Below are 15981 nucleotides of genomic sequence, written 5' to 3' on the forward strand. Positions count from 1 at the left end.
GACCTGCTCGAGATGCATCTGTGGGTGCAGGACAAGGTGCGGTCGGCCTTCCTGACCACATCCCCATACTGCCGGCCCATGTTCATTTTGGAGTCAATGATGACTCCAAGATCCTTTTCCACCTCTGTGCTGACAGGAAGGGAGTCCCCCAACCTGTAGGTATGGTGCTGGTTCTTCCTCCCCAGGTGCAGCACTTTGCACTTGTTGGTGTTGGATCCCATCCTGTTCTCATCCACCCACCCTTGTAACCTGTCTAGGTCTGACTGCAAAAATGTGTTGACACCAGGCAGCTTTGTAGCACTGGGTTAAATTTTTTCAAGATGCAAGCGCTGGGAAGTCAGTGGAACTGCTCCTATTTACACAAGCAGAGAACTTGAATTTCCTATTTATTCAGTGAGGATCTTCAACAGATGGTGGTACTGATTTAAGAGCAGGCTGAGGCTGCCAGGAGACTGGCTGGTGTCAGGGAACAGCATGAACCCTTTTTATCAGAAACGCATCCATTACAGGAAGCATTAAGGTTCACTCAGTAGTACCCCAAGGAGTTCCTACAATGTCGTTTCAGCATGAATAATATTTGGGTTGATTTTTCTATCCACAAAACAGAACAAGCCTTTGGAAGCAATAGTTAGATGCGGCCAAAGCCTCCCATTGCCAACTTGTGCCACATTTGCATACACTCTGGTTCTGCAGCGAAAGATTAGACCTCTTGATCCCTTGAAACTCTTGTGACATCTGATTTTAACACCCCCCCAAGCCATTCCCAGCAATGATAAAACCCAGTTACAGTGTTCTGCAGAAGTGATGATTAAACCCAGTGGCTTCCTTCCTTTCTTTTCTTTTCTTTTCTTTTTTTAACTTAACGCAATATCACCAAATACGCAAGTACCTCTAAAAAACAGCTTCTATTTTTTGCCCTTGCAGGTGCCTCAAGCTAATAGGGAAGAAATGCACTTTTCCCTGGACCTCATAGCTTAGCAGACTTTGGAGAGTCCACTCCATAAATATTAGCAAAGCGATGTATGTAGCAGGGGCGCCTTGAGAATCTTTCAAGGGAGCCCTGCACTGTTAGGTGGGCAAACATAATTCAGATGATAAACCCAGAGATTTCAAATAGAAATCCACCACATTAAAAGCATTCTGCCCTGTTGAGGGCTTCCTGAGTTCTTTGCAACAGAAGAATTGCTCTATTATCTTTTCTGTCATCATAAACCACATGAAAACTAAGCTGACATTTTCTAAGGGGTGCCTCAAGTCTAAAAAGCTTGAGAACCAGTGCCCTAGACCACTGGTCTCCAAACTTTTTTGATCGTGCACCCCTATCAGTAGAAGATTTTTGAGCATGCACCCCCAATATATGTATATTTCTATAAATATAAATAAAGGTTCTAATATTTTCTTGTTGCACCCCAATGGATCATCTTGCACGCACCCCACTTGGGAGACCACTGCCCTAGACAACCTGGAACCTGCTTGGTGAGGGCTGCTAGAAAAGGAAGACAAAGTCCATCATCAGTATTATCAAATTGGGAGGTCGCAGACAGATAAGGCACCTGGGCTGGGAGTCTTCCATGAAAGGGGCTTTCCCTTTCCACCTCCCCTGGTCTAAACGAGCCGGTAGGAGGAGGGAGGTACCTGCCTGTTTGCCACCTTGGTTAATTTGTTGGGTGAAGGTTGTCCCAGATGTATTTCAGCAACTCTGGTGGCACACGCGCCAATGCCTAGAGCTGGGTTAGGTTGATGCATATTGGTATGCTTTCTCGTTAGGTGGGGCACGCTGCCACACTTCAAAAGAAACACAGTAACCAACTTGGCTCGTACCTGTCTGACTAAATTAAGACTCCAGCCATGGGAGATGCCTTCACTTGCTCCTGCGGTCTTGGAACTCATTCAACTGTTGCGTGCCGCATTCAGTATTTTCCATGATCAGTGGGTTTGAAGCCAAGCTCGAGATCTGAACACGGGGAAGTTTGCTCCCAGCCTCTTCAGTCTTCTTTATCCAGCGTGAGAAAGGCACCGTCTCCTGGTCTGGAGCTGCTGTCTACTGGCCCAGCCAATGCCCCGTTGCATGTTTCAGGCTGGATTCTTGTCCCTTCTATTAGGCATCGTAGTGGCACTTGGGCATCTAAACGCAATCCTACTTCAAGCTGCTTGGGTCCCTGACAAGCTGCTAACACATCTATTTGTGTAACACACCTTCCTCCAAGCTATTTATTTAGTGTATGTGGTTTCAGCATATTGTTTCAGCCATTTTAAGGCGATGCCCTCACCTCTGTGAAGAGCTTAAAGGCCTCCAGGTAGCATAGTAAATGGACACGAGTCAACAGTGTCTGAGTTGTATGACTAATTCATCCAAAGCAACGAGGAAGTAGATGACAACTCAGCCAGTTTCTACATTCGTGGTGTTTCAGAGACTAGGAGTGGGTGGCACAGGATTGCACGTAGGTGCCTGAGTACTACTGAGGCAAGCATATTTTTGGTGGTATCTTTTGTTCCCAGTGACCTCTTCTTCCTAAGTGTCTATAAAACATCACATCCTCTCCAAGGAGCCTACCACCTCCAACCCTCTGGCTGACATATGCAACTCCAAATATGCAACACGACAATGCAAGGAGACCTCAGACAGACTGAGAAACCATAGTCTTTATCTCACCTGCTCCAAAAGGGGTGATGTCTAAGTACCACTAAGACACCTCCTCGCTAGAGGCGGTATATAACGATCGAGGCAAACTGAAGATACGAGACACCCACTGTACAGACCATTTAATCTATGCAGACGACCTGCGCATAACAGCCCAAAACACTGGCTTTGACCATGTTGAAAAATCCCTAAGCGAGGCACTAAACGCCCTAACCTCATACTACGTTGAAGACCAATTACGCGACAACCCAGTGAAAACACAAGTATGTGCCTTCCATCTGAAAAACCCTGAGGCCAACCACCAGCTCAACATTACATGGTCTGGGACTCCAGTATCGCACTGTCCAAGCCCAGTTTACCTTGGGGTCACCCTCAATCAAGCTCTCTCGTACAAAGAACACATCGTGAAGACAAAAGCAAAGGTGAGCAGTCGTAATAACAGTTGGTATAAGTTCACCGACAAAATGGGGAGCTAGCCCCTCAACCCTCCAAACCACTGCTCTAGCTCTCAGCTTCTCCTCTGCTGAGCGTGCATGCCCTGCGTGGGAGAGATCCGTACATGCTAAGCACCTTGATCCCATTGTGAATGTTAGTTGTCAATGCATCACAAAATGTCTGAAGCCTACTAGCCTAAGCAGTGCATACCGGCTGGCTGGCATCGGTCCATCTGACATCAGAATAGCCATGGTCAGCAGGATAGGACAATCAAGACAAACCGAAGATGTGAGACACCCAGTGTACAACCATACCACAGTGTACAAGCGCCTGAAATCACCAGCACCCAGCCTCTTGATGCCGCACCCAAGGAGACACGACTACAGATGTGGAACAAGAGTCTGAAGAAAATACCTGAAAGTGGAAAAATAGACATTCCAGCAGCCGAGTTCTCATCGCCAGGAGCTGACGAACTACGGCAAAGGTGGGGATGTCTCAACCGCCTATGCACTGGAGTCGGACGCTCCAAGGAGCTAATGAAGAAGTGGGGCTATCCCATTGCTTCAACCACCCGTGACGGTGGCACAGCCCCTCAGACTATGCAACACCTGCTGCAATGCCAGCTGCTCAAAGGCACACGTACAGTGAAAGATCTTGCAAAATACAATAAAGAGCACAAGCATGTGTAACAAAATGGTCAAACATGGTGCAGAGACACAAGCAGAAGAAGACCTCGTGGCTGGAAGAGGACTTAGCTCTTGCTCTTCATTTGTAAAATATGCTGATGATCGTTGCTCTGATTGAGCTCTGACTGCACCAGCAGTATCTTTGCCAAATAAGCTATGCCCTGGTTGGCTGCAGGGAAATCAGTGGCAACATAACTACATCTTTAGGTAGTCACATCCACACCAGCCCCTAACAGAGGCATACTGCACCACGGTGAACTGGAGCATCCACCAGGCACGTACTGGTCTGCACCCTGCTTTCCAGGGGTGCAGTGCAGTAGGGTAGGGGCTCCCAGGGCAGACCTGTGGCTGTACAACTACCACGGTGCAAATGCTGCTGGTTGTAGACAGGCCAAGTTCTTTGGGTAGAGATGATACTTTTTATTAGATCAACTGAGTTGACAGCTGTTGGGACAAGGTACAGATGCAGAGGGATGTACTGGACAGATGCTGCTCTCAGCTGTTCCTGGTGACTGTCACCCTTGGGCTCGGTGTCTGACAGGAGCACATACTCTAATGCTTGCTTTTGAACTGAGTTGGCAGGTCTTGTGTGCCTGTCTGTTGAGTTAGCCCATTATTTCCAATGAGAACATAAGAGCTGCCATTGACTGGGTCAGACCATAGGGTCCATCTTGCCCAGTCTCATGTGTCACATGGGGGCAGAGAGCGGAGGCTGGAAGGGAGAGTGACCTGGGTATGTCCAGGGTTTTTCCACTGTTTCTCTCTCCCTGGCAGCCTCCAGCATCGAAGGTCTAGGAAGGGCTGATTATGAGGCCGTGCCCCTCACCCCCATGCTCAATAGCTCCTGATGCCCCTTTCCTCCAAGCATGTGTCCAGTGCCTTTGTGAATCGGGCTAAATGCTCTGCTTCCACCACGCCTGGTGGCAACGCTTTAATTCCACGCTGAGTGAAAAATTCTCTCGAGAGATGTCAGAAAAGGGCAAAGACTAACGGGGGCTGATCCCTTGTGTATAAAAACATTTATTAGCTTATGTTCAAAGCACTCTGTTTATATTGCACAGCGTGAGGAAAAGGCCTGGTCGCCGTGACGGGCACTGAAATGGGAAATATGAACTCCTCGTGTTGCACTGCCCAGCCTCTGATCACCTCTGTAATAGGACGACGTGGCGTTGCTGACATCCAAGGGGAAATCAGTCTTCTGGAAAGACCTGCCCCGTGCAAACATCTGGGATCGGGCTGTAAAGTGCCTGTGCAAGATCCCTGGGCAAAGTGTTGTGGCTGACCCCAGATCACCAGATGTGGCTCCGGCAGGTCCTCTTCCTCCTGAAGCTCAGGACGTTGCTGGTAGCAATTGAAGAATATCTTTTCCCCTCCACCCCCCAAGACATTTCACTTCATAAGCTAACGCCACCTGAAAGAACAAAGGGCAAAGGTCAGAGATCCAAGAGGAGCAAGACGGGGGCAAGAAGGCAGCTGGTCAACTGCTGGATGAAAGAAAAGACTGGTTTAATCAAGGGGTTGGTCTGCCCATGAACTTCTGCGAGGTCATTGAGGAGTAGCAGCAGGGACGGGTGATCAGACTGGATGCCCTTCTTCAGGGCACTTGGAAGGTACGAGGGGAGATGACTTGCTGGTGCTTTACCGGGGCAGCACTGCCTGACCTGGAGACCTCGTGCCCCATCCGCTGATCCGCCTTACTCACCAAAAGTGACCTTCTTCGTAACTAAAGGGAACAAGCCATAAAGCGTCTTCCTCCTGGGGTCCCTTCCAACCCTAATTTTCTATGATTCCCCAGATAACATAACTCCCCTATCTCACTGAGAGAATAAATGAAGTGGATTGTGACATACCATCACCTAAGCCCACCTCATGTACGCAGTTTCTTCACCCCCTAAGCCTCCATTCTCTTCCTTCTAGAGATAAGGAAGAGAATGAGTAAGCTTAAGTGTAAACTCATCTCCTTTCCCTCCCCAGGATCTATCTCCCAGGACCTTGTCCAGTCTAGCTTTAAATGACCTAGCAGTGTTTTCAGAGAGAGGCTGCTTCACCCATTCACAGACCTGTCACTAGTCAGTAAACTTCCTTTATTGTCTGGGTCAACCTCCATCCTCACCTTTTTCAAACTACCTTCCATTTATTGCAGGAGATGTCTTTTTCTTCCTTATTTTAAATGTGCAAATGAAGTTACTTTTAAAAAATCCAGGTGGACACAATAAGGAATTACAGCATGCACATGATGTACAGCGTCTACACATGATGCTTTAATGTACATTAGCCTAAGTTTATGAGTATTAAGGGCACGCATCTACATATGCATGCCCTTAATGCATGGTAAAAATGGTGAATTTAGGCTATTCGCACCTAAATTCGATACCTGCAAATGCAGACGTCAAATTTAAGCATGAGTAGTTAAAGCACATTAACATAAGTATAGATGCGTTAAAGTGCATTAATACTACATGTGGACTGACTTGGGACTAACTTTAGCCCCAAGTCAGTCCACACACGGCTTTAATACACTTGAACACCTGCATGTGTAGATGCCTGCCTAAACCCACTTAATGCGCATTAAGCTAATGTGCATTAAATTTTGGCACACTTAAATGCACGTGTAGGCACATCCACAATATATAAAATCCTGCATGTATAAAGGCCTTTTTTTTAGAAGCACAAACCACCATCAACACTGGTTGCTGCTGGCTGGGACTGCAGGACTGAGCTTCTGTATAAATCAAGCCTATGAAGAGGTGTGATAACACAGCTGGTCAAAAGGGGCAGCAGTGACTTTTAGCTGCTGTCAGGCCACAAGTGGGACTATGCTGCTACAGCCAGCATGGCTTCCTTAGTAGCTCCATCCCAGTTACACTACTGAGTCTACAGAGTAGCTGTATTGCAACTCACCTTTCTCTTCTCTTTATTTGGACTGTGTTCTTCCCTACCGGCTCACCAGTCACTTCTTCTCCTGCCTTCTTTCCGTGGTATATAACAGACCACCTGAGACACTTCTGAACCCTCCACAGCTTTGTTTCTTTTTCTCTTTGAAAGCACCAGTGCAGTAAAATAAGAATGAAAAGATGTGCCCAGAATATCTAAGTGATCTCTTACAGGTACCAGGAGAATTAGTAGATTCTGAGCTCAGGTTGAAGGGCAGCAAACAGAGCAGCCATGCAGAAAATTTGTAGGGCTTCTCCCACCCTTTCACCATGATGGCAAGATGGGAAGCCAGGTCTTGCAAATACTTGCCATTGTTTAAAAATAAAGCTGTATTTTCAGTCAGGAGTTGAATGGATGGCACGTGGTGACTGACCAGTTGGAGCCTAATGCAGGTGGAGTGCATGTCTTCAAAGCATCAAGGATACTTCCCCCTTTCAAGTACAGTGGATAACAGTGATTTCGTTAAGGGCCTCAGCCAGTGGGCGTCACACAAGACGCCATCATCTCTGTCCTTTCAGTCAGGTGTTCTAGGTCGTTTTGATGGTCTTCTGGGAGCATTTCTTCCCGTTGTTCTATGATTTCACAGACATTCATAGACGTTTGCGCTGGAAGGGACCCCGGAGGATCATCGAGTCCAGCCGCCATGATGTTCCTCCATGTACTAATTGGGATGTCTTCTTGAGGAAATGCAAACTGATGCCTCCTGCAGGTGCAAAAGAAAACATTAATGAGATCAGAGAACGTGAGCGACCACGTTGCTAATGGCTTCACCTATGCTGCCTGCGTGCTGCAGCGTGGCCCGGGGATACAGAACATCAACTTGGGCCGTTCCAGTACAGAGTGGCTATTCTGGATTATACCCCCTAGAGTGTGTTTATACATGCAAATAACCTGGGAGTTTACTCTAAAGCACATCCAAGTAAAATCTCTTGGGCATGCGTGTACATGTGTAAGGATGCAGAACCAGATTTCCTGCCCCTAGCAGCAGACTGCTCCCACTCCCTGAAGCTCTGCACTGAGCCCCTGCAGCAGCCAGTAGGAACTCTAGGCTCCCCCTGGGTGCTAGCCCAGGGGCTGGCAGGCACCATGAGGGCAGGAGACAGCTGTCTCCTGGCCAGGGCTAGGACATTGCTCCCTGCCCTTGGGAGCTGCCTGCTGCTGGGGCTGACTCCACTACTGGAGCCCATGCAGGACAGTGTCCCCCTCCCCCAGCAACAGGGACCTCCCAGCTTCTGCTCCATGATTGTGGGCTGGGAGATCCTTATCTCTCAGTTCTGTGGTCATGGGCCTGGTGTTGGGAGATCCTTCTCTCCCAGCGCCAGCCCCATGACTGAGGAGCTGAGGAGCTGGCACTGGGAGAGAAGAATCTCCCAGCCCCGGTCCTGCGACTGCAGGACTCATGCTGGGAGATAAGGCTCTCACAGCCCCTTGATTGCAAAGCAGGGGCTGGGAGCTCCCTCTGCCAGGGCAGGGGGACATTGTCCCCGCCTGGGCTCCGATGGCAGAGCCCACCCTGGTAGCAGGCAGCTCCCAGGGGCAGGGAACAATCTTCCGTCCTCTGCTGCCTGTCTGACCTGGAGCAAATGTGCTGCTGGTCAGGCATCTACATGTGCGCAACTGTGCAGTAAGTAATCTTGAATAAATTTGCTACTTGCAAATGTGAGCAGGTAGCAAATTTACTCACCATTAGCACCAATTACTGCGCAGTAAGCAACTGCATGTGTAGACAGTGACACTTACTGTGCAGTAATTAGTTCTAAAGCAGATATGCCTTCTACACAATCCCAAAAATTACAGAGCCAGAGGGGTGGGGAGAGGCCTTCCTGAGAATCTGGCTCTTAGAAATTGGAGACCTACTTGCAAGGTCGATACCACTGATGGTCTCTTCGAGAAGTGCCAATCTCGGTAATGTATCAAAGAGTGTTTCATCCTGGCTACTTTCAGATGACACACACAGCAGGGCTTCTTCCCCACTTCCCTCTGATGATAGCATCACGATCTAGGGAGCTTGCTCACTCATGAGAGCTTGATGATATTGGGGCTAAATCTTTCCTTCTCGGTTTCTGCCTGTTATCTCCAGTGATACCCTGAGTATAACCCTGCAAATTTCTCCTCCCTCTTACATGCAGCATCCTTCAAATAAGAGTTATTGCCAATTAATGAAACTTCCTACTAAGCTACTGGTGGTTTGATGATCCTTTACAGCTTGCTTAATGAAATCCTACCCCGGATTTGGGTCTGTTTCGCAGATGTAAGTCTTGGCACTTGACATGGAGCCTCCATCCGCGCTGACAATATTCTGACCAGATCGGCCCATCCTGATGAGGAGGCCAACAAACCCAAATGCTTAGATGCTTCCACAACAGTGTTTAGTCATACAGGTAAATGCCAGCTCAGCCCATGGAAGTAGAACAAAGATCTTTTGAATAAATCAGGTCTTTGGCCTTTCTTTTTAAATGAATCCTCACATCAGCTTATGTGAATCTGATTGCTCTCCTGAGTTCTTCCCAAGTGCTCTTCAACATAATGTATAATCCGTGACTAGGGCTCCTTTTCTTTTTTCAAAAAATAAATTAAAAACCATAGACTACTGTTAGAAAAGGAAATTATAATTAGAAGAGATGGACCTAGAGTTACAAACAAAGGCCATCCCTTTTAATGGCATCAGGTCAATGCTCACCTCTATGTAGAAGGTAAGCAGATGTAACCTGTTCACCACTAAAGTTCCATGTAAGCCCTATTTTGAGGATGCAATGGGCACATCTACATGTACGCTTTAATGCACATTAAAGTGTCACCAAGAAAATGTGCACTCTTGCTAATGCGCATTAAAATAGGCTAATGCGCCTTCCTCTAGTACCTCACAATGGAGGTACTAAATTTAATGTTCATTACCACAAGCGCATTAATGAGCATGTAGACATGCCCAGTCAGAACTTATGGGATGCCTGGGGCCTTGGGACAGCCCTTTGTACAGGAAAGAAATTCACTTATCAGGACTTACTGGCAGTTCAAGTGATCTGTCTCAGTTACAGCCTCACTTGTCTGTAATGATGAATGATTGGGCGTTTTCCAAGCTGCCTAAAGGATTGAGAGGCACAGCTCTCACTGAAGTGAATGGGTACGGCATGTCTCAATTCCCAACATGGCTTTGAATTGTCAGGCCACCTGCGCTCTGCAGTTTGCCTGTGTTGCATCTTTGCAGGACATGCTAGTAATACTTACCTTTGTTTTTTCCAGGCACAATATAACCCAACAGCTACAATCAGCAACACCAGTGGAAACACTGCAAGGAACAAACGTTTCTCAGATTTAGAAAAGTAAGATCAATGAACTGATGCGATCCCAACACGTAATAGTCCAGTTGCCTGGCCACATCTCTAGATAGAAAGATGCCAGAAACACCCCATCCCATTTGAACGAGGACTGCACTGTGCCCTTCCTGCTCTGGTTGGACCCAGGTTCACTTGTGAACCAGAGGAGAGAAGGGTTTATCAAATTGCCAGTCCTGCTTTCTCCAGTCCATTGGATCTTCTTACCTGGGAGGTCTCCCATGCAAATACTGAACAGACCTTGTACTGCTTCATTGGAGGCTTGAGATGCAATCCCAGCTCCAGATAAATTTGACTTCAGGCACTTAAACATCAACACAAAACCCCCGGACAACCCTCTTCCTTCCCACATATAAGTGACAGCCCCCCATAGAGCAGAATAATGCTTACCCGTAGAAGCAATCATGACCTGGGTGAAACCTGGGGACGAATGCAAGAGAGAAGAGGTTACACCTCCGCACAGCCAGTGAGTTTATTACCTCCGTACTTGTGATGGCCAGATCCAAAAAAATTAACAAGCAATAAAGATGTGCTTCTTGGAGGCATTTTGGAACTTTTGTCTAACATGAAGGTAACCCGCAAACGTAGCGTGTAACTGTGTGGGACCGACCAGGCCTCAAAGACAAAGCTCTAGCTGTGAAATTAGCTGACCTAATAGTTCTTTCTCGCTCAGAATTTAGCCTTCGTGATGATAAAAACGATTCAACTGCCCAGCTTATCCAGGACATTTCAAGAAAGGACATCTCAAAAAAGCCTAGCCAGAGAGTTTGAAAGGGCTGGATTTAGGCGGGGTAATGTTCATTTCAAACCTGAAGATGTTGTGTTGCAATCTGCTTATTGGATAAACCCAGGCTTGGGCAGTAACTTATTATAATAATTTCTAACACCTTTTAACCCCGTAGGATAACAGCTATAAAGCAATATTATGAATGGCTATGTAACTAAAATTAGCATAATTAGACTATAAAAGAACACACGCGTCATAGTAACCCTGGGGAAGGACGGAGCAGGAGGGTCACTGCTGTCCCGTACCCCACGGGTCTCTCTTACTCCCTGTGAGAGCGAGGACCAGATCCTGACTGAGGGGCTTCCACCGGTATCCTTCAGGCAGCCCAGTCCAGAGACGTCCGACTTCGCTGATTCAACCTGCCGTGCACCTTCTAACCGAGGGACGACCGGCAAGTTACTGACCACGTGGGAACTCTTGGTTAATTTCTTTATCTGTTTGATTATCACTGTCAATTCAATCTGTATTGTTATGTTGTCTGCTTATTAGCTTAACCTTTTTATTAACTATTATATATGCAAACTATATCTTTTGTTGTCATCAGTAAAATTCATTCCTTTTTGTAAGTGAAACTTGTCATTTCTTTCCTTTCCAACGTCACCTCCTCGATCCCGAACCAAAAAGCCCAGTGGCTAATAAAGTCGCAGTGCTCAGTCAGTCTGCAACTAAATTGATATACTCACAGTGCGCAGCTGGCCTGTGACACATGCTGCCTACATGGTCGGCAAGCTGCAGAACAGCATTTGACACCAGCAAAACCCAACGTGATGCTATATGGCTGCCCTTATCAGCCTGAGTCACAAGGCAAAGGGCTGCCTGAGGCCTTGGCCTAAGGGCCTGTTTTGCCCTCGGACTCTGTATTAAGGTAAAGGACAACTTGAGGCCAGGTTGGGTCTAGTTTTTACGTGAGCACTTGGGGCAAACAATGCCTTTTCCCAGAGCACAGGACAAGGGTGCAGGGATTCCTTCTAGCCTCCCGGGGCCAGGAGACCACCCAATAATGTTGGCCAGCCATGGGGAGGGGATGCCACTGAGCTCCTGGAAAGGTGTAGCTGAGAGGTGCCCTCTGCTCAGGCATCATGTGAGTTGGACAGCCCTTCCCTAACAGTAACACCATTTAATGCAATCCATTCTGTTAATGGATTAAGATAAGCTGGAAGAAAATATTCAAGCTGAAATAAACTTCAGTTAACCTGGACTAGTGGATGCAGATAAGGTCACACAGACGGGACACTGTGTACAGTCTCTGACTCAGCAGCACTGAAATGGTTAAGCAAGGTGCTTGGCACAGAGAATTAGTGATTAATTCTGCCCAGCATTGACATTACTTAGGATCTGGTTAATGGCAAACCTTCAGTGTTGGGAGCGGCTGCTGTGGGTAGCTGTGTTTGGTCTTCGGTGGTCGGGCTGACGGATGCTGCTGTTGACTTGTCTCTGTCTGTTGTAAATGTATCTGGGGACGACGGTTCGTTAGTCCCCCCCCAGGAGGTGTGTGTGTCCTGGCTGGCTGTTGTAGATGGCTGCGTTATGCCTTCTGTGGTTGGGTTCGCAGACACCTGGGTCGACCGGATCACCGTGGCTGTGGTCACAAGTGTTTCCAGAGAAGATGTGTCAGCGGTGGGTTGCGATGTGGGACCTGCCAGCGGTGAGGTGGTCTCCCTTCCACAGGACGATGTTGAAGCCAGGCCTGGGTCTGCGGTGACCTCTGGAGTGACTAGGTGTTCAGATGGTATAAAAGCTTTGAATTTTATAATTATTTCTATCATTCATTTCTACTAGTACAATGCTAACAGAGCCCTTTTGGGTGGCCTGGATAGTCTCCTAACCACCAAATAAGCCGCTTAACACAGGAGGGAATTCAGTCGGGTGTCAGCTGGCTGAGTGATGGGCCATCCATCTCTGATGGGCAACAAGAGGCTTAATAGCTATGCAATATTGGACAGTATGTTCAATTATATTTTAAAAACATGATTCAGTCAGTCTTTCACGTGGTTCTGCAGCAGGGTCTAGCACCTCGCAGCCAGGATCAGGCCCTATGGAGGCTGTACGTACACCTGAACAATTTACTAAGACCCAGCAGCTGCGCTGAACACGCAGAGGGCAGGCAGGCGAGGATGAAACGGCAGAGAACAGAGCTCAGTTCATAGCCATGTTTTGCACCTATGATTTTAATGCCCGGCCATAATTTGGCACCAGGAACTGTGGCCTGATTTTCAACAAGCCCCTCTGAAAAAGGGGACCCAGGTGCCTAACCTTATGTACGCAGCTTTGAAAAGCCTGGCCTACGTCTAGGTGGTGGAAGCTCCATCCTTGGAGGTTTTTAAGACCCGGCTAGACAAAACCGTGGCTGGGATGATGTAGTTGGGGCTGTGAATTGCAGCCATAATGGTTTGGGAGATGTAAGCCTCCACTGTTGCAAAGAGATGAAGCATGATAGACTTTGATGAGCTGCTCTGATTAACATCAGCTGAAAATCTGGGCCACGGTATCCAATGGAAACATCCCCCCGCCCAGGATTTCAGTCTCAATTCCTCACCTTGGCTGGTAGGACTGGTCTCCTCTGGGATGGGGGCTGATGTTGTCGGTTTAGGGCTGGGTGTTGAAGGCGGTAAAGCAGGGTCCCCTTTTGAAAGAAGACACAACAATAATGCAATAGGGAAGTACAACCCCTTGCCTTTCCATAGCACCCCTCCAGCCATTCCCGAGAAGGGTTCAGTACCATCTGGTTAATTCATCAGTCCCGGCATTGGCAATGGTGACTAATCACCAGTATCCCATTTCATATTTTAACAAGATCCCTGCTGCATGCTATATGGAGATGCCGCAAAGGAGTTTTTGACATTTATAATGAAAGAAAACTATCACCCAAAAATTCCCAGTGCAAATCGCACACGCACTGGCTCGCTGAGAATTGTACAAGCACATGGATAAATGTTTTCGGTGCAATTTCTGACTACAGATGTGTAAGAGTGATGCCTATGGTCCAGCAATTATGGAAGAGGCAAGGATTTCTTGCGGTGATATCTTCTATCGAACCAACTACGTGGTTGAGGTAAAGTTAGGAAAGCTTTCGAATGCCAGACATTCTTCATCCGTGCGACCTTACAAAGCATGCCATGCATTTGAAAGCTTGTCTAGCTTCATCCCAACTTCATAGCTGGTCCGATAAAAGGGATCTCCCTAAGAAACCCTTTCTATTGATGTTCTGAGTACTCACAATGTACCCACCACATGGCGACGACTAAGTAAAATAATCAGTCAAGGATTTTCCTTTCCACCGCAGTGGAGAGTAGTGCTGCAGAATGGAAAAGCTGATTGCTGGTATCCTGAGCCAAGAAAAGCTGAAGGAAGTTCCTTTGTGATTTAGTCTGTGCGTACATTTGGAAGTGACTAATCATTACACTTTAACATGAAGCAAGGGCATCGAGTTTCATTTTGGCCTGGACGTATTGGGATTCTTTCCTAAGCAAGAGTTTCCACTCCAGCTGTAGGAGAAAACCCCCGTCAAGGAAACCAGACAGCAGCCCGAGCTGCAAGCTCACACCTGCATGGTTCATCCTGAATCCTCATCTTGAAAAGCGTGACTACTGTACGCTGGGGGCAGCATAGACAGTGGAAATTGGAGCAATTGTTACTCTGGGGTATTACTGTCAACACCTAATTTATGTCAGGGAACCAGACTGAGTACAAATTCTTGGCCCTCTTTTACTACAAGAGGGGGATGTGAACAAGCGCGTGCATGCATGTGTGTGCATGTGAGAATTGGATTGAGTAAAACTTCTTGGCCCTCTTCTGCTAGAAAGTGTGTGTGTGTGAGAAAGAGAGAGAAAGAGACCTGCCAAGCAGGTAGACTGGGCCTTGTGCTTCTATTTTTGCTGCTTCCTGATATAACTTAGCCTGATCATCCCCTGAAAGGGCTGCAAGGCAAATATTTGAGCGGGCATTTCACAAGCAAAGCTGGGTTGGGATATTTGTTTCAGGGAGAAGCTGATTTATATTTTATGTCAATCTTCCACTTGCCTCTAAGTTATTTTATTTCTGTACTGGAAGCTGCCCTCGGCCGCTGTTGGGAAGCGCAGCGTGTCAATCTCACGACAGGTCATCCCCGGGTTATTAACTGGATTTCCCTGTACGTGAGGTCACCTTTGTCCACGGCATCAGTCTGATCTAAAATCCACGGTCTCCAGCCAGCTTTGGACTAGTGAGTGCAGAGGAACTTGCGGAGGGGAGATGATTTGCAGAGAAGCAGAACAGGGGTGCTACAGCCTCAGAGAGCGGGGTGCACTGCCAAGTGCCCCTCGCAGCAGCCCACAGCACTGGACCAACTCAGTCTTGCAACACCGAGTGCTTGGCTGGCTGTCGGCATCTTCCTGACACCCAGATGTTGGCTGCTGCCAGAGGCAGGATGGCAAGCCAGAGGAAGAAGGGCTGTAAGCTGGCAGGGCAAATCCTACACCTCTGTGGGGTCTTCCCTGAGGTCACCGAACAAAGCCTGGGGCCTGGGCACCAACATCTGGGAGGGCTTTACATTGCATAGGCAGGATCAGGAGTAGCTCATTAAAATCTAATCGATTCCTTCTAAACTCTTCGCTCCAGAGGTGTGAAGGACCCTCGCCCCCCTTGTCATGCTCTTGATGTTCTGCTACTCAAGCTAGCCTTCGTTCTGCCGTTCTGCTGCCTGTCAGTTGCTCCAGTAATAGCTCCTATTTCACTGCCTGGCAGAGACAGGTTTTATCTCATTCCATAGTTTCATAGTTTCTAGGGTCGGAAGGGACCTGAACAGATCATCTAGTCCGACCCCCTGCCATGGCGGCAAAGGGTACTGGGGTCAAACGACCCCAGCAAGGTGTTCATCCAGCCTCTTCTTAAAGACCCCCGGGGTAGGAGCCAGCACCACTTCTCTTGGAAGTCGGTCCCAGACCCTCGCCGCCCTGACCGGGAAGTCGCGCCTCCTGATATCAACCTAAACCTCCCCTCTGCCAGCTTGTGACCGCTATTCCTGGTCACTCCTGGCAGTGCTCAGGGGAACAGGGACTCCCCCAATGCCTGCTGACCCCCCTGACTAGTTTGTAACAGGCCACTAGATCCCCCTCAGCCTTGTCTTGTGGAGGCTGAACAGGTTCAGGTCCCGCAGCCTCTCCTCATAGGGCCTGCCCTGCTGCCCCC

At 48.0% G+C, this 15981-nt stretch overlaps 1 protein-coding gene across 1 annotated transcript in view; it reads right to left on the reverse strand.

The window, feature by feature from the left end:
- Positions 1–8917: 8917 nt before the first annotated feature.
- IL15RA (interleukin 15 receptor subunit alpha) overlaps positions 8918–15981 on the reverse strand; it is an 8532-nt gene continuing 1468 nt past the window's right edge. Inside the window, exons 2-6 of the mRNA XM_019543979.1 lie at positions 13352–13438; positions 12167–12529; positions 10419–10448; positions 9922–9982; positions 8918–9014 (exon numbers count right to left, since the gene is read on the reverse strand). Of these exons, the coding sequence (XP_019399524.1) occupies positions 8918–9014; positions 9922–9982; positions 10419–10448; positions 12167–12529; positions 13352–13438 (638 nt within the window). The remainder of the gene's footprint in view (positions 9015–9921; positions 9983–10418; positions 10449–12166; positions 12530–13351; positions 13439–15981) is intronic.

Source organism: Crocodylus porosus, unplaced genomic scaffold (assembly GCF_001723895.1).
Source record: "Crocodylus porosus isolate Cpor-Errol unplaced genomic scaffold, CroPor_comp1, whole genome shotgun sequence".
Lineage (NCBI taxonomy): Eukaryota > Metazoa > Chordata > Crocodylia > Crocodylidae > Crocodylus > Crocodylus porosus.